At 47.7% G+C, this 19,139-nt stretch overlaps 1 protein-coding gene across 1 annotated transcript in view; it reads right to left on the reverse strand.

Moving 5' to 3' along the window:
• ACSS1 (acyl-CoA synthetase short chain family member 1) overlaps positions 1-19,139 on the reverse strand; it is a 59,653-nt gene that overhangs the window by 13,533 nt on the left and 26,981 nt on the right. Inside the window, exons 3-12 of the mRNA XM_029071649.1 lie at positions 13,951-14,150; positions 10,920-11,095; positions 10,061-10,213; positions 8,837-8,984; positions 8,270-8,407; positions 6,941-7,033; positions 4,798-4,910; positions 4,351-4,477; positions 2,391-2,518; positions 1,561-1,624 (exon numbers count right to left, since the gene is read on the reverse strand). Coding sequence (XP_028927482.1) covers positions 1,561-1,624; positions 2,391-2,518; positions 4,351-4,477; positions 4,798-4,910; positions 6,941-7,033; positions 8,270-8,407; positions 8,837-8,984; positions 10,061-10,213; positions 10,920-11,095; positions 13,951-14,150 — 1,340 coding nt within the window. The remainder of the gene's footprint in view (positions 1-1,560; positions 1,625-2,390; positions 2,519-4,350; positions 4,478-4,797; positions 4,911-6,940; positions 7,034-8,269; positions 8,408-8,836; positions 8,985-10,060; positions 10,214-10,919; positions 11,096-13,950; positions 14,151-19,139) is intronic.

Consider the following 19,139-nt stretch of genomic DNA (forward strand, 5'->3'; position numbering starts at 1 on the left):
AATTCAGTGTGCTCTACCCACAGTAAGCGCTCAACTCAGTTCCCTCATCTGTAAAATGGGGATTAAGACTGTGAGCCCCACGTGGGACAACCTGATTCCCCTATGTCTACCCCAGCGCTTAGAACAGTGCTCGGCACATAGTAAGCGCTTAACAAATACCAACATTATTATTATTAAATACCATTGATTGATAGATTAAGAAGGAGAAGGAGGGACTGATAATTCTCTGATGTAGTAGATTATGTTCTGCTGCTGGAAGTCCTGGAAGCAAATCCATCTATTTGCTCCAACCTTAGAATCGCTGCCTGGGAAGAAGTCCAAATCTGAGTAATCCTGTCTTCCCCAGATAAACTGCTGCATTTGCCATGGCTGGACATTTCTACTATTCCATTGCCCTTTTCCAATTGTATTTTTAACCTTCTTTTTCTCATCAGGGTCAGAACGACCCAAGGTGGTAGGCAGAGGAAAGAAATTCTGGTAGTCACGTCTCTCTCAGAGGCTGGGGGCCTCTTTACAGAAACCACCACTCCTTTTGCTCTTTTCCTGCTTGCCCTACAGGCTGACCCTGATTTCATCATGTGCAGTCACCAGCCTTAGCAAAGTTTACAAGCTGGAGGGTGACCTGGAGTTCAGCTCAGACTGAAACATTCCAAGCCTGGACTTCTTGTCAGTCCTTTCAAGAAGTGAGGCTCCCAGAGATACTCCAGGTCCTTCAGCCAGAGAAATCCCAGCATCCTTCAACCCCCACTACCCTAGGACGGGAGCAACAGCAGGGCAAATCCACCTACCCCCAGCCATTTTCTGGCATTAACTGGCAGCTCATCACCAATAAATCATTAAAAATCAAGTCAATATTCAACATCAACAAGGTCAAAAACCAGGTTTTCTCACTAATAAAATCATTTGGCACATCTCTGATCAGGGCAGGACCACCGGTGTTCATAGTGGTTTGATTGAGTTGCTGCCTTCTCTGTCTCTCCATTTACTCAGGGCTTTCCTCCTCCCAGAAGCCTTAGGTCAGAGACCACCCCTGGGTCCTGCATCCAATATTGTAGGGAAGACTGGGGCAAGGGTCAATTGGCCTAAAACAGATAGACTGCTTTTCTTTCTTTCTTGGGGTCCTTGCTGATCTGATACACACACTCCCCTGTTCCAAGATCCCCCAGTCTAATATAGAAAAAGCATGAAAGAGCCTGGGGGACTTATGGACTTACAGACAGGACTTACGGACTTACTTGACTGTGATATTTAGGTCAGTGCTCTGAGGAACGCCCCTCTCCTGGAGGAGGTCCTAGAGCTGTTCAGTGCATAATCATTGCCCCTCCCAGATAACTCTCATTCCCCAACTCAGTGGCCGAGAGACACTTTGGATTCCCATAGACACTCACTCATGACCTGCCCAAAATGTGCCTCTCACATCCACCTGCAGGGGAAACTCCCCTTGGCTTGAAGAAAAGGCTATACTGGGTCCCACACTCCCCTTCTCACCCCAAAGCCCCAGAACCTCCTCTTTTTCATCCTCTGTTGGACCTAAGATGGAGACACTTTGGGGACACTTACCTTCTCCCTTGACGTCATGGGGATAACCAATCACTGCTGATTCTGGCACAGATGGGTGGTTGGCCTGAAAAAGACAATAAAAATGGGGCAAGAAATAGCAGAGCACCTCTTTCAGAGACACCAACTTTTCATCTGGAGCACTGGGGCAAAAGAGGGAAAAGAATCTTAGGAGGAGACAGGCATCATACACTTTATAGGCAGAAAGTCACCATTTTGCGTCTTTTCAACCCTGCTTGGAAACACTCAGGTCTTGTCAGAGACTTGGGATGAGCAAATCTGGGAATCCAGCTTGCAAAGCTGTGTTGGCCATCACTCCCACTGTCCCTGGAGAGTGGATCCCTTCGTTGGATGAGGGCAAAGATGGCAGAAGGGGAATGAGTGGGCATCAGCTGGATGGCATAATTTGCTGGGTAATAGAATGAGGCAGGCATTCTTCTACTAGGCAGCACACAGGTGCCAGGGACCCATTAATAATAATAATAATGGTATTTTTTAAGCGCTTACTATGTGACAGGCACTGTACTAAGAACTGGGACAGATACAAGCAGTTCTGTCTGGCAGGGTGTTTTCCAGCCAAACTCCGGCAACAGCTTTCCCTGGCCTTCTGCAGTGAGGTAGGTCTAGCCCAGATGATCTAATGATTGTTGAGCTTCTAAAAGAAATGATGAAAAGTCCAGAAGTATTCTTATGCTGGCGGAACATGTGGTAATGTGACATGGCCTCCCAGTTGTTGGCCTGACTTGGGAGGTTGGAGAGGAGTGAAGGAAGGCAAGGGATCAGAGCTGACTGGAAAGGGGAAGGGAGGAGAAAAGGATGCTCTAGGTGATCACCATGGCATCTTCAACCTCTGCCGTCCCCAAGCGATGGCCGCTGATGTTGATGACATCGTCCATCCTTCCGGTGATCTGGTAATAGCCCTCGGAGGTCCTGAAGGCACCATCCCCAGTGAAGTAATGGCCTGTTGGAGGAAGGGGTTATTTGGATTGCCTTTTTATGTGGTTTTCTGACCAAAGGCTTAACTATGGGTTAGTAGGTGCAGCATGGAGAGGTGTCCCCCAGAGCAGGATGGGCACTAGGTGGACTTTTTAAAAGTAATTTTCCAGAGGAGAATCATGGTTTGAACCATTGGAAGACCACCTGAACATCAGGGCATTGCCAAGAAGACACGAGCCAATACATCTGGGGGTTGTACATCTGGTTCCCCATCTCTAAACCTCCCCTGAAATGCCTTCTTCCCCAGGAAGATTCCCCGATCACTATTATTATTATTATTATTAATAATAATAATAGTGGTATTTGCTAAGTGCTTACTATGTGCCAAGCACTGTTCTGAGCACTGCAGTAATCAGGTTGATCCATATTATTATGTTGGTATTTGTTAAGCGCTTACTATGTGCCGAGCACTGTTCTAAGCGCTGGGGTAGACACAGGGGAATCAGGTTGTCCCACGTGGGGCTCACAGTCTTCATCCCCATTTTACAGATGAGGTAACTGAGGCACCGAGAAGTTAAGTGACTTGCCCAAAGTCACACAGCTGACATGTGGCCGAGCAGGGATTCGAACCCATGACCTCTGACTCCAAAGCCCGTGCTCTTTCCACTGAGCCACTCTGCTTCTCCAAGTGAGCATATGGGGCTCAGAGTCTTAATCCCCATTTTACAGATGAGTTAACTGAGGCACAGAGAAGTGAAGTGGCTTACCCAAGGTCACATGGCAGACAAATGGCAGAGCTGGGATTAGAACCCATGTCCTCTGACTCCCAAGCCCATGTTCTTGCCACTAAGCCACGCTACTTCACTAATTTTGCTTCTCCCATGTGGTATCTTCCCAAATACCCCTCAGCACTTTTGTATGCAAAGCTACCCATATGTACTTTGGTATATAACAATTTACACACTGTAATACTTAAGCACCACAGTGCACACAGTAAGCGCTCAATAAATTTGATTGACATTGATTTACTTTATCCATCTTTCCATCCTCTTTGTCTTCCTATCTGGAAATAATTTGTGATGTTGTAAATTCCTTGGGGACAGGGATCCTATCTTTGACCTCTACTTTACCCTCCAGTGCATCTAGTGTATTGTGTGCTCTGCCCACAGTAGGAGCTCAATAAATAAAATCGATGCATCAGCACATCCACTTAATTGCCCGAGAATGGCTCAGCCTCTCCCCCCTCCCCACCCCCATCAAGGGAAGAGGGGAGCTCTGAGTTGTCACACTCTGAGGCCCAGCTGGGGCAGTGATTGCGATGTCACCAAAACAAGCTCGGATCCCAGGACTCCTTCTAGCACTTTAGCATCCTAATATGGTGAATGGCCATGGGCAGAATCAGCTTCAAACCCCATAATTGTAGATTCCAAAAGGTCCATCCAGATCTAGCCACCTAAGCTCTTGGCCTATCCAGAAGTATTTCCATGACCCTACTGACTTGGTTATCCTCTCAGGGTGGCACCTGGAGAGTTTCCAGTACTCTACCAGTCTCGGCTACGGGAGGGAGAGTCATGCAGAGGCCTACCCATTCCATTCCTAGCAAGTGGAAAGCAATCTCCTACAAGTCAAAACTCACCCGTGCTGGGCAGCAGTGGCATGGGAGAGAGTTGAGGGTGGAGACTCGAGTTTACTGTGTGGAAGGCGGGAATGGTAAACCACTTCTATATTTTTACCAACAAATCTCTATGGATATTCTACTGGAATGATTGCAGATGGAGAACAGGGTGTTCTGGGAGAGATGTGTCTGTTGTGTCTCTATGGATTGGAAATGACTCGACTGCATAAGACAAGACTGACCTGGGTAGGCATTGAAGTATGCTTCGATGAATCTCTGATGGTCTCCATAGATGGTTCTTGCCATGCCAGGCCAAGGCTGGGAGATGCACAGGGCACCAGAGATGTTCCCACCTTCCATGACTTTTCCCTGAGACACAAGGATACAGACTCATCAGGAAAAAGTAGTGCACTGTGAAGGCATCAGCACAGTCCCACCCCTCCCAACCAGGTCCTGGAGTGACAGGCTGAGTGGAAATTATTCATTTGTGGATTTTCGCTCCAAAAGCAGTCATCCCTTTTCACTGCAAACAGAATGGGCGTGCTCTCATTTGGATGAAAACTTCTCCAAAGGCCCAGCCTTTTCTGAGAACACCTTGGCTTAGAGCCATTTGTCTCCTCTAAGGTTTCCGCACACACACACCCTGCCAGGACCCATCCTCTCCTAGCTGGAGCCCAGCCTCAACTCACCTTCTCATCTATCAAGGTCGGGGAGATCCCGAAGAAGGGCCTCATGGCCATAGCAGGACGGATCTCGGCACCCTCCTCTGAGGGTCGCGGGGCGATGCAAATTCCCCCTGTTTCTGCAGAGAGAAGGCGGAGTCTGAGCAACGGGGGCCCGTTGGGGGTGCAGGGCCTGGTGAACGTACCAGCAACCCCTGTTACCTTTCCATCACGCCATGCAGGACCCCTGCTCTTGACATGCCCTGTGCAGGAGGGGCCATGGTTACTTAAGAAGTGGTAGCATGCAGCTGCTAAGCATTTCAGAATCTTGGAAAGATTTTGATATGACTGGACTCTTGATGACCTGGATGGTAGCACCTAGCAGCTCTTAACAGGCCCATTTACCACTGTACTCAGACTCTGAACTTTATCTTTTAGGTTCCTTTGAATTTATATTATTTCACCTTTCCCACTGTGCCTGTCAACAAACCACTGCCCATCTTAATCTTAGATTGTGAACCCCTCGAGTACCATGGTGGTATCTCTTACCTAGATATTTTTTCTCAGCTGTGCCTGTCAACAAACCACTGCCCATCTTAATCTTAGATTGTGAACCCCTTGAGAACCATAGTGGTATCTCTTACCTAGATATTTTTTCCCAGCTCTGCACACAGTAAGCACTTAATCAATGCTATTACATATACCCCTGGCAGGGTCTTCCTCCCATGCCTACTGGATAGTGGTTTGCTCTTGCTTACTCAGCTTTCCACACCCTAAAGGGGAGAATTGAATCTCGTGGAGGAGTCCAGTCCTGGGGTTAGATCAAGATGGATGCTCGACTCCAGCATCCCTGACGTCCTGCAACCATCCCCCACACTGACCCTCAGACTGATAGGGGCAGGGCCCATCACTGTCTAAAATCACAGAATTGGGCTCCTCCCCTGCCTATCTCATCCCCCTTCAGGTCCAAGCTAGAAAGGTGATGTCCAAACCCTTCTCTAATGGGAAAAACGGCAGGCTAAATCAGCAAGGGAAGTAGATTTGGGGCAGAGTGCCTCTGGGAGACAGCTCCTTAGGGCAGAGCTTTCTTCTCCACAAACAAAGCTCACACTTAGGCACCTTGCCAGTCAACACACTTGAGAGAGGTGCCAGCATCCAGAGAAGAGCCACAGAGTGTCCCACCACCCACATGCAAGGGACTCCCCCAGTCTCTGAAGAGGAACGTGGGCTGCTGTGGTTCTGGGATCAGTCTTTTCAGCTTTCTGAAAAAAAGCCTAATCTGTCCTGAGAGAGGTGCCAGGTCCTGTAGATCTGACACTCTTCTGGTTCCCACCCAATATGTTGTCTTCCAGGTTGTGAAATGAGGCAGGGTGGGAAGGGGGATTCCAGAGGGAAAATTGAAAAGCAGAAATATCTCTACTTGGAGATCAAGTGACATGGCCCCAGAAGGGGCAGAGCTGAACTGAGCTGAGTTGAATGGAAGGAGATCAATTTCTGGGCTTCTTCCCAATTTCTTACTGTTTCAATTGGCACCTTTGAGGTCCCAGGACTCCAGGTCAGGTCCCAGACCTGCCCCTCCACTCCCCACCCTTAGAGGAGGTAGGAAGTGGAAATGCCACCAGCAGCCCCTTCCATCATCCCCAGGAATATCTTGGGTAGGCCACGCCTTCCTATTCCTGTAACTTGAGACCAGACAGGAAAACAAGAGAGAAGAGGAGAGACTCATGGCCAGAGACACTTTTCTGAGCATTTCATTCCATTCATTCAATCATATTTACTGAGAGTTTACTGTGTGCAAGGAACTGTACTAAGAGCTTGGGAGAGTGCATTATAACAACGAATAGATACATTAATTCATTCAATAGTATTTATTGAGTGCTTACTATGTGCAGAGCACTGTACTAAGTGCTTGAAATGTACAAATCAGTAACAGATAGGGACAGTCTCTGCCCTTTGACGGGCTTACAGTCTAATCTGGGGAGACGGACAGACAAGAACAATAGCAATAAATAGAATCAAGAATACATTCCCTGCCTACAGCGAGCTAACAGTCTAGAGGAGGAGACACTCATTAATATAAATAAAAAAGTAAATACATAATAATAAATTAGTATAAAAAATAAAAATAATAAAAAATTACAGAGCACAACTCTCCACTTAGCCTTTTTACCTGTTTGCCACCAGGTGTCCACCAGTGTGCACCGGCCATCTCCCACCACGTGGTACAGCCAGTCCCAAGCCTCCTGGTTAATTGGCTCTCCGACTGGAACCAAAGAAGCACATGAAATGGAATGAAGCCTGAGGGCCAAGGCTACTGACCTCTCCCCAGGCCCAGACTCCCATCCAAATTGGACATCTGTGGAAAGTGGAACTGGCAGACCTGTGGGCCACTGAGTCTCACCAGGCCCCTCCTCAGGGGAAGGCAGTGGGGGGCCTGGAGGACTGCCTTGATGTATTCCAGGCTGGCCAGGCCCCACAGCATCCTGGGTCTTGGCAGAGTCAGTGGAAGGCTTGTTGGGACATGCCTCTGCATTGTCCAGCCCTGCTAAGGGGAGGCTAGCCTGGGCAGAATCTGGCCCCAGGAGAATTCTCTCACAACACTTTGGCCTGCAGTAACCCCAGAGAGACCCTGGACTGGGGATAGAGGGCACTAGCTCTCTTTTGCGCCCCTTCCCCAGCAGGGCACTAAGCTGGATGACACTTTTGGAGATGCAATAGCTAGTGGTGGAGCAGCACACTCCGGCCGCAGTCTCTCCTGGCCACGGAGTTGGACAACAATTGGGTGGAGGAATCCGGGTGCCTGTCCTCAGTGCCCAGCAAGGAGGGTTTGGCTCACAAGCGCAACTGTGGGGAGGGCAGAGGGAGCATTGTGCTCTCTGTGGAAGCTGCTGGCTGTGGCTGTGGCTGTTCTGTTTTACGTAGGGGAGCTGTAGACAGTGTGATGCTCACTCCCAGAGGCTTGGATTTTGCATCCTCTTTTCCTAGACTCTGACTCACTAAGTCCTCATGCAGAGTTGGGCCAGGACAACAGAACCGGGTTTGCTTCCTAGCTTTTTCCAGCCCTCCTCTGTAGGGGATGCTCACTATCTGAGAAAGTGCCATCCCTAATCTCCCGACCCCTGACCCTGAAAGCAGCACCAGCAACCAGAGTGAGGCCAAAGAGGATTCCTGATAATCTCAGGTAAGGGAGTCCCCTCAGCTCTGGAAGGAATGTGAACTGTGCACTCAATAAATGCCATTGATTGATTGATTGACTTATTGATCACAGTTCAATGTGGTTCTGGGGTCATCCTTCTCACCCCTAGGAACAGAATAGAAATGGGACAGGAAAGGGACAGGGGATTGGGATTGGGATGGGGATGGGATAGGACCAGATGGGGAGGATGAAATGGGAATGGGATGAGGCCAAGGTCTGGGGATTTACCCAGTGTAGTGTCCTCCAAGCCCTCTGCATTAAAGGACAGTTGAACTTGAGTCTGTACTTTTCAGAGTGTCTCACCTGATCCCAAAGTTCTTAAGGAAGACAGATCATACTTCTTCACCCAATCATCTCCATATTTCAGTAGCAGTCGCACAGCAGTGGGAGCACCGTAAAACTGGTTAATTTTTAACCTCTGCACAGTTTCCCAGTATCGACCTGCAAAATGTCCCAAGTTGATTTTTATCTCCCAGGTTCTTTAGCCTCCCAGGGCCTGGAACAAAGCTAATCCTGCAAACGTGTCATGCAGTCACACAGGGAAAGGAAGGCAATAGCTTCTGGCCCTGAAGTAACCAATTCATTTTAACTGAAAAGACCAACAGGAGGGGTGCCAGCTCAGGTTATCAGGATGGAAGCGGGGTGGTGTGGAGGGGCTGTACAGGGGTTGGTGGGGATGGCATGGAGGTGGATCACCCAGATAGTGGCAAAAGCACCACTGGGGCTTTTGGGACAATAGCCCCAGCCCTCTTGGGGTTGAGGGCTTCCGCCACCCTGCCCCCACCAGCCCAGGGATATTGATCTTGTTGGCCTCCCTTGGCCTTGTCCCTTCCTGCGATGACAGGATTCGCCCAGAGATTGTGCACCCACCTGCATTTGGGTATATTGGAGTGCTCTCAAACAGGACTGTGGTGGCTCCATTGCAGAGTGGCCCATATACCACGTAAGTGTGTCCCGTGATCCAACCGATATCTGCCACACAGCCAAACACATCCCCTTCCCGGTAGTCAAAGACATGCTGTGGGAACAAAGAGAGATATGACCTGAATGATTACCAAGGACTCACTGCAGGGAGGAGGCTGCCGTTCCTGCTCTCATGTGATCTGTGTATCTAAGATACAAAGCTAACCATGACTCCTCACACAAGGCTGGTCAGCCCCAACCTTATCTCTTCTCCCAGGGTTGAGGTTGAGGGGGTGTGGGACTCAGGGTTGAGGATCAGATGGTGAAGCAGGAGTAAGAAGGCTTAGAGGCCTCAGAGTTTCTTGATTATGAAGTCTGAGCTTCACCTTCTGTTTCTCGGGCAGTGTTCTGGGGTCACATGCTCCTACTTGGGGCAGCATTTCTGCTGCTGTAGCAGCTGAGATGAGCTAGGGGCTGGCCCTCCCCTCAGCCCATTTTGCAATCCCGGAGATGCCATCCAGTCAGCTCACCCCCAGCAAGCCAGGAATGAGGCCCCTGAGATGAGGTAGGATTCCCTTCTCTAGCCTCTGGCAGCAGACCCCACTGGGAACTTGGAATAGGCTGTGAGATGGGGACAGACAAGACAGAGGCAGTGCCCAACTGCAGATGAAACCCCCAGTTCCAGTCAGGCAAGAATGGCCTGTTACTAAATGGCCTGGATAGGCAAGTACAAACCTGTCTTCGGGAAGACCCTGGAGGCAGTTGGGGCAGGGCTGGGGGGAGTAGAGCTAGTTCTGTAAGCTGATTTCACTAACCACTGGGTTCTCATACCAAACTTTAAGAGTGTCTCCCCCTGCCCTCCCACGAAGTGTCTTCTTGCCTGCCTCATAGGAGTTGTGGGACAAATTTCCCAGGAGCCAGGGCCGACAGGCAGCTTCATAAACTTCAGTGGCTGGGCTGGGCTTCCACAGCACATACTTCATCCTCCATGTTCAATCTAATACCCAGCTTGATGTCTTTCAGTCTTGGCCTAATGTCTTTCCAGCCCCAAGCCTCTAGGACAGTCTAGTTTCATTTCTGTTTTACCTACTTGCAAAGAGATCAGTACCCATGAATCTCACACCAGCCCACAGCTATAAGCAGCCAAAACCTTCTTGAGCCATTCTCTCCCCAGCCCCACCCCAGGCCCACCTTGTGGGTCAGAGCAGCATAAAGCAAGTATCCAGCTTGAGTGTGGACCAGCCCCTTTGGTGAGCCTGTGCTCCCTGAAGTGTAAAGCAGAAACAGCATGTCTTCACTGTCCATGGACTCGGGAGGACACACTGCACTTGCTTGGGTCATCTCCTGATAGGAAAGACAAAAACAGACAGGGATTTGTTAGGTGCTGTTCCCTGGAGATCTTTCTGGGTTCTCACCTTGGTCCCACCCTCAGACACATATTGGGGGCGGCCTGAGGAGGAATCCCTCAGTGCCACTCTAAAAGCCAAGAAGAAGCAGATCTCACCCCTCTTTTGATGGGGAATGTTTAGGGTCATGGTTAGGGTAGGGCTATGATAAGGGTTAATGTTTGGTAGGGTTAGAGTTAGGTTTAAGGTTTTGTAGGGCTAAGGTTAGGGTTAGGGCTAGGATTAGGGTTTATTGGGTTAGAGTCATGGCTAGGATTATGGTTAGGGTTTGATAGGGTTAGAGTCATGGTTAGAGTTAGGGTTAGGGTGTGGTAGAGTTAGAGTCTTGGTTAGCGTTATGGTAAGGGTTTGATAGGGTTTGAATCATGATTAGGGTTATGGTTATGGTTATGGATTGGTAGGGGTAAGGTTATCTTAGTGTTAAGGTTATAGTTAGAGTCAGCATTTGGTATTGTTAGTGTTAGCATTAGCAGAACAGTGCTTCACACATAGTAAGTGCTTAACAAATACCATTATCATTATTATTATTATCATCGGGATTTGGTATGGTTAGAGTTGTGGTCAGGGTTAAGGTTTGGTAGAGTTAGGGTTATAGTTAGGGTTAGGGATAGGGTTAGGGAGCTACCCTGTTTGAATAGACTCACATCTTCCAGGAGGATGTCCAGATTCCCCATGGGCACTTTGTTGTCTGTCCTCTGAACCACCAGGACACACTTGACTGAAGGGCAATTTTTTACGGCTTCATCCACTATCTTCTTCAGCTCAATGACTCGGCCTCCTCTCAGGCCCTGGTTGGCAGTGATGACCACTTTGCATTTTGCTGACAGAGGTGATTGGGAGAGTGGTCAGTGTCTCCTACAGATGGGCAGTTCTGAGGGTTCCCTTGGTGGCCTCCCATCTCAGGTCACCCATTCTCCTGCCACTGCAGGCCTCCTAGATTCCTCTGGTTCCCTTGTGCTTATTGCAGACCATTTATCTCTCTCTCTGAACCATGGGAGGCCCAGCTCTTCACGCTGACTGTCCATTAGTTCCTCGAGGGCAGGGACTGCTGGCTCTCTAATCCCCACCTGGCCCCAGTAGCTAGTGCAGTGCTGTGCTCCCAGCAGGGCAGACTTGGTCAATGCTATGGGACCAAGACCTAGCCACTTGCCTCCTGTGGGACCATGGGCGAGTCACTTAACTTATCTGCACCACAGTTTCTCCATCTGTAAAATGGGATCCAATACTTGGTCTTCTTCCACCTAAACCTGTGAGCCTCATATGGGACAGAGACTGTGGCTGACCTGATACTCTTGTTTGTAGCCACAAATGTCCCAGTCCTTCTTGAACTCGCCAATCTTGCAAGGAGTGACTTGTATAGTTGGACTTTTCAAGGACCTTCTGGATGAAAGGGAACCCACCAGCATCTCTAGCCCTGCCCCATCATTTTCCCTTCCTAACCCCTCACTCCCTGTCCCCTTTTGGCCCTGCACACTACTGTACAGGGCAAACAAGAAGAGGCTCTGTTTTCAGAGCTTAGTGTGAGCACTAGTAAAAAGTGAGAAGTTGAGGAAAGCCTCTCTTGCATGAGGATCTCTGGGTTCAGTACTGGGGGCTTCATCCCCACTGCTTGCACCAAACTCCACCCACCATTCTGACTGGATGAGTTGGGCTCTGCCCAAGCCTGAGGGCCAACTCAGCCTCACTCTCCAAGGAAAAGCAGAAGAAGCTGCAGGGGAGAGGAAGGAAAGGAATGATGGCTGGAACATGAGTGAATTCTCAGAGCACTTTTCCTGCCCAAAGTTTTTTCTCAGCAGTTAACCCATCTCCTCCCTAATTACTCCCCTGAAGGCAGGTAGAGCAAGTATGATTCTGTTCATTCTTTAGATTTAGAAATTAAGTCCCAGAGAGGGTGAGTGACTGGCCCAATGTCACAAAGCCATTTGACAGTACACCTGGGTCAAGATCTAATTCTCCTGACTCCCAGCCCTGCTTCTTCAATCAATCAATCATATTTATTGAGCACTTACTGAGTACAAAGCACTGTACTAAGCACTTGGGGCTCAACCCACTGAGTCAGGGCTCCCTCTTGCTTTTTTTTAATGGTATTTGTTAAGCGCTTACTGTGTGTAAGATGCTATACTAAGTACTGGGATAGCTACAAGTTAATCGGGTTGGACTGTCCATGTCCCACATAGGGCTCACAGTCTTAATCTCCATTTTACAGATGAGGGTAACTGAGACACAGAAAAGTGAAGTGAATTGCCCAAGATGGCACAGAAGACAAGTGACAGAGATGGAATTAGAACCTAGGTCTTTCGGACTCTCAGGCCCATGTTCTATTCACTAGGCTATGCGGCTTCTCTAACTAAACCCCTTTACACCCACTTCACAACCAAGCCAGGAGGACTGGCCATATACACAGTGTGGCCTAGTGGAGACCTGGGTTCTAATCCTGTCTCTGCCATTTGCCTTCTGTGTGACCTTAAAGAATCAACCTATCTGGGCTTCAATTTCCTCAGCTGTAATTGAGGATTAAGTGATTATTCTCCCACCCTCTTAGACTGTAAATCCCATGCAGGACATGGACTGCTTCTGACCTGATTGGATTTTCTCTACCACAGTACTTAGCACAAAATAAGCACATAAGCCATAACACAATAATTATTACTACTATTATTATTATCATGATTGTATTACTATTAAATTCCCCACAAGCCAGGTTCATACTATCCCAGTGGGAATTGGACATTTTGCAAAGTGGCTGGGAGCCTGCACTTTTCCAGTGGGGAGAAGGGAGTTTTGGAGGGGCCAGCTACAGAGCTCTGCCTCTAGATATCCTATCTCGCCCCCTTGATAGGTAGCCACTGACAGCCTTCACAGATCTCCCTCGCAGACATATATGCCATTAGATGTGTGCATCAGCACGCAAGTGTAGATGGTGTTGCCATTGAGCTGAATGGGAATTTAGAACATCTCTTCAGTTGGCAGAGAGGGAGGTCCTCTAAGCACTAATCTGTCCAGGATGATTGCCACCACATGTCCCTCACCCCAAGTCCCTCCCACCATAGGTGCCACTTCTAAGCTGTGGAAATTGGAGGCAGGAGCTGAAGTGGAAGGAGGCCAGACACTAAAAATAAAGGCATCCAATGCAGTACCTGATGCAGATAGGGAACAGACAAGCTGGACCCACAAAAGTGAACTCTTGACCGGCAGGAGCCCAGGGTCAGAATTAGTTGCCATCACAGTTACAAGGTTGAAGTGGATGTGGCCTTTGGGACCAGGCCAGAGCTTCCTGAGTCAGTAAGGAGACAGAGAAGATGGAGAATGTCCCTTCCAGACATAAATGGGCAGGAATCATTACTGATGTTGTTTCTGTACCATTACCTTTAGCCTGTGCCCTCTCCCCTTTAGTCTTTGAGCCCTGTAATCCAGGCACCATGTTGAATGGATTTTCCCAGCACCAAGAACAGTGTTTTCAGTTAAGTGCTCAATCCATGTCCCTCTGGTGCTGATACTATGACTGATGGATCGAGACTCTCGATCACATAAGTTCCAGCTCCTAGATGTTCCAGCCACCCCAACAGGAAGTTCCCAGTGGCCTAGCATTGTGGGCATTCACATGGCCTTTTGGGAGGATGCAGTCCTACCTTATATGGGACCGTGACCCTTCCCTGCTTCCGCAGCTGTGCTTACCATCATTGATTCGTCCAGCCAAAGACTCGGCGCTGAATCCAGCAAAGATCACCGTGTGCACAGCCCCGACCCGGGCACAAGCCAGCATGGCTGCCACCGCCAAAGGAGACACAGGCATGTACAGGGCCACTCTGTCCCCACGGCTCACCCCATGTTTTTTCAGAATATTGGCGAGGCGGCACGTGATGTCCAGAAGTTCCCTGTGGGACAGAAGACAGCAGCTTTCTCACTCCTGCTTGCTTCTGGCTGCCTAGCTATAGGCCTTCTGCTCCCTTACAACACTCTGGCCACCCACCCCCGCTCTGATCCAAAGAATCCTTACTGGCTGGAGACAAGAAGAACACAGAGGATCAGTACAGAGAAACCGTATGTGGGAATCAGTGAGCTGTCATCATACCAGCACTTAGAAAGTGCTTGGTACATAGTAAGTGCTTAAGAAATATCATCATTATTATTATTATACTAAGCCTGAGTCAAGGGAGAAAGGCAGGGGTAGAATTCAGTGAAAGAGATTTAGGTTAGATTGCAGAAAGAACCTTCTAATCAATAGAGGCCCTTGGAGAAACTGTAGGCTGGTTGCCCCCCTGGGCACCTACCCTCATACCCCAAACTATCCCTTTTCCACCCCCAACCCCACAGTGACCCAGGATGTACTACTCACTCTGTCCTCCATGGACCATATTGGTCTTGCAGCTAAGTCTTTATTCCTGCCTCCTAGAAAACTTCAACCCTCCAAACAATTCCCAGAAAGTGCGTGTGTTTGTGATTATGAAGGTTGTGATGGAAACCCTTATTGGAAACTATAGTTGTGGTTCGGGCCTCAGGATTGAGAACCTGAAGAAGGAATTGAAGAAAACAATGGGTGGTTTGCACACTTTCACCCACTTTCTCCTATGGGGGCATTGAGAGTAATAAGTAAATGGATGGGTAGGGGGGCAACACATTGGAAAGTCCTTCAGGAGTTTTATATGCAGAACTCATTCACTCATAAGGCTAGATATAGTGATGAGGCGGGAAACAGATCACTGACTATATTGACTGAAACTTTGTTCATGGCCAGGACTCCAAGGCATGGATTCCAGTTCGAGTCTCAGCAGGTGAACCTAATTCCAGAACCCAGTTACCTTCAGAGGAGCAAAGTTGGGGGTTAAGGGCTGGGAACATCAGCAGTGACTGGCATTGTGCTCTTCCTATTCATTCATTCAATCGTAATTATTGAGTGCTTGCTATCTGCAGAGCACTGTACTAAGTGCTTGGGAGAGTACAATACAACAATAAACAAACATTCTCACTGCCCACAATGAACTCACAGTCTGGGCGGGGGGGAGACAAATATCAATAAAAAATAAATAAATACAGATATGTACAGATATGTACATAAGTGCTGGGAGGGGAGAAATCAAAGAGAACAAGTCAGGGCAATGCAGAGGGAGTGAGAGATGAGCAAAGGAGGGACTTGGATTGGGAAGGCCTCCTGGAGGAGATGTGCTTTCAATAGGCTTTAAAGGGGGAAGAGTTATTGTCTGTCGGATTTGATGAGGGAGAGCATTCCAGGCCCTAGCAAATCAACAATAGAAATATATCCTAACCCCACAGTAGCACTGCACTCTGGGACAGAGAGGATGGGTTGTCCCAAGCAGAGAGAATAAAACAGGACTGTGGCCAACCTCTGACCTACTCCTTAAATTAGAACAATCCCTGAGCAGAACTGGCTGTGACTCTGAAGTTAGGGTCAGCGGATGGGCTCTGGAGTTCAGGTGAAACAGACAAAAGTTGTTCCTTATCAACTGAATTAACAGAGATGGGCAGACACTGCCACCCCACCACAACTTCTCAAGTCCTAAGCAAATCAAGGTTAGCATGATCCAATGTGAATCCAGCTGCCATTCAAGGGGAGCTGTCAAAGTTCCTGGCTCAGAGCCAGGGCCCCAGAGTAGGCACCCTGGAGGCTAATAGGGACAGATAAACCTGAAACTATACAATGACCTGGCCTGTGGCCCACTGATAAGGGAAACCCAAAAAAACTACTCCCTCCTCCTTGAAACTCTCTCAGGCTTCAGTTTTGCTGACACGAAACCAACCTGGTCCTCCTCCTACCTCTTTGCCCACTCAGATTCACTAGGTGACTCCTCTTCTCTCTCTCATCCTCTTACCTCTCAGTTGCCTCAGTTCACTTCTGGATCCCCTACTCTTCTCACACTACACTCACTCTCTCAGGGGGCTCACAGGCTTATATGGCCTCAGCTCCCATTTCTATGTGGATGACTCCCAAATCTATCTCTCTAGCCCTGGGCTCTCATCTGACCAGCAATCTAATATCTCCTCTTATTTATAGGACATCTGCACTTGGGTATTCTGTAAGCACCTCAAACTCAACCTGTCTAAAACGTAATTTTTCATCTTTTCTCCTAAACCCACTCCTCCTAACTTTTCCATCTCAGCCTATAATACCACCATCTTCCCTGGATTTAAGATTGCCACTTTGGTGTCATCCTCGAGTACCTACTGTCTTTCAACTTTCACATTCAATCTACTAACTGTAAACTCCCTCTACACTGTCACCTCCCTCTAGACTGTGAGCTCATTGTGGGCAGGGAACATGACTCCCATCTCTGCATATTGTACTTTCCTAAGTGCTTAGTACAGTTCTCTGCAGACAGTAAGTGCTCAATAAACACCACAGATGAGGAAATACCATTGAAGATTCTTATAAAACCTGCTGGTTTTTCCAATATGACATCTCCAGGATCTACCCCTTCTTCTCCACTCAAATTATTATCCTGGTAAAAGCTCTGGTCATATCATGACTAGATTTTTGCATCAGTCTCTTTCCTTGTCTCCCTGGCTTCAGCTTCTTCCTGCTCCAATTTATACTGCAAAGATTGTCTTCTTGGAATAATGTTAGGCCCACATTTCTCTTCTCCACAAAATCCTCCATTAGATTTCAGTGTCACTCCACATCAAATATAAAATCCTTACAAATGGCTTCAGGGCTTTCCATCAATTCATCCAACTTTACATATCTGTACACTGTGCCTCAGTTACCTCATCTGTAAAATGGGGATTGATTGTGAGCCTCACATGGGGCAACCTGATTACCCTGTATCTACCCCAGTGCTTAGAACAGTGCTCTGCACATAGTAAGCGCTTAGCAAATACCAACATTATTATTATTATTATTACTCTTCACCTATTATTCCCAACCAACTCTCTATGCTCTGCCCAAGCCACCCTTCTAGTTGTTCCTTGTTGTTGACTCTCCCATATCCACCCATCTCCTTGCTCACATGATATTCCCAGCTTGGAACTCCCTCTCTTCCCAAATCAGATAGACCACAACTTTCCCTATAGGGCAGGTAACTTGTCTACCAGATCTGCTATATTGTACTCTCCCAAGCACTTAGTACAGTGCTCCTCACACAGTAAGCACTCAAGAAATATGATTGCTTGCTTGATTGAAAATTCTCTAAAATCTCACCTTCTCTAAACAAACTCCTTGATTAATTTCCTAACACCCTAGAGCATATAAGCCCATCAGCCTATACTAACACTTACAAAATTATTTATCCCCACTCTCAGCACTCTTGAACATGCCTATTCAATTGTATATTCAATTTTTATGGTATTTGTTAAACACTTACTCTATGCCAGGTACTGAACTAAGTGCTGGGATAGATACAAGCTAATCAGGTTGGGCACAGTTCATGCCTTATATGGGGCTCGCAATATTGATTCCCATTTTATAGATGAGGTAACTGAAGCACAAAGAAGTGAAGTGACTTGCCCAAGATCACAGAGCAGACAAATGGTGGGTCAGATTTAGAATCCAGGTCTTCCAGTAAATATTTTTATATTCCCCTTGTTCCCTTATGCTCCCCCTGTACATGGGGAATATATCACTTCTTTATTCTGTACTTACCAAGCATTTAATACAGTGCACTGTACTAAGTCATGCTCATTAAATGTTGCTATTATTATTACTGCTACCACTAATAATAATAATCATCATCATAATAGTAATTACTGTATTTGTTAAGCCCTTCTGATGTGCCAAGCCCTGTACTGAGTGCTGAGGTAGATACAAGATAATCAAGTCCCTCATGGAGCTCACAGTCTAAGTAGGAGGGAGAACAAGTAATGGGTCCCCATTTTGCAGATAAGGGAACTGAGGCAGAAAGCAGTTTAGTGATTTGCCCAAGGTCACACAGCAGGCAAGTTGCAGAGCTGGCATTAGAACCCAGTTCCTCTGACTCCCAGGCTCATGGTCTTTCCACTAGGCCATGCTTCTTTGATTATTCTCACTATTATTGTTACGAGGAAGTAATACTGCTAAAAATACCAGCACATACCTAGCTGGATTGAGCCCTCAAATGTTTGCTTATTTCTAAAAAGAGTCAGCTTTTTCCGCTAGTTTCAGAGGAACCACAAGGTTTTAATTACAAGTCCTGACCCAATGCGTGCCTCAAACCTCACCGTGGTGGGGGTTAATTCATTCATCCATCCATCCATCCATTCATTCATTCATTCAATCAATCACATTTATTTAATGCTTACTGCATGCAGAGCACTGTACTAAGCGCTTGGAAAGTACAATTCAGCAACAAATAGAGACAATCCCTTCCCAACAATGGGCTCACAGGCTAGAAGAGGGAGACAGACAACAAAACAAGTAAACAGGCATCAATAGCATCAATATAAATAGAATTATAGATATATGTATATACATATCATAAAGTAAATAAATAGAACAGTAAATATGTACATATATACATACACAAAAGCTGTGGGGTAGGGAGGGAGGTAGAACAGAGGGAGGGAGTCAGGGTGATGGGGAGGGGAGGAGGAGCAGAGGAAAAGGGAGGCTCAGTCTGGGAAGGCCTCCTGGAGGAGGTGAGCTTTCAGTAGGGCTGTGAAGTAGGGAAGTGTGCTAGTTTAACGAATGTGAGGAGGGAGGGCATTCCAGGCCAGAGGTAGGATGTGGGCCAGGGATCGACAGTGGGGAAGGCAAGAACAAAGCACACTGAGAAGGTTAGCACCAGAGGAGCAGAGTGTTTGGGTTGGGCTGTAGAAGGAGAGAAGGGAGGTGAGGTAGGAGGAGGCATGGTGATGGTTCAGTGACTAACAGTAGAAGGATACTTGTTAGGCTTAGACAATCAGTGAGAAAGGTTTACAGAGGAAGAAACATGTAT

Source organism: Ornithorhynchus anatinus, chromosome 9 (genome assembly GCF_004115215.2).
Source record: "Ornithorhynchus anatinus isolate Pmale09 chromosome 9, mOrnAna1.pri.v4, whole genome shotgun sequence".
NCBI lineage: Eukaryota > Metazoa > Chordata > Mammalia > Monotremata > Ornithorhynchidae > Ornithorhynchus > Ornithorhynchus anatinus.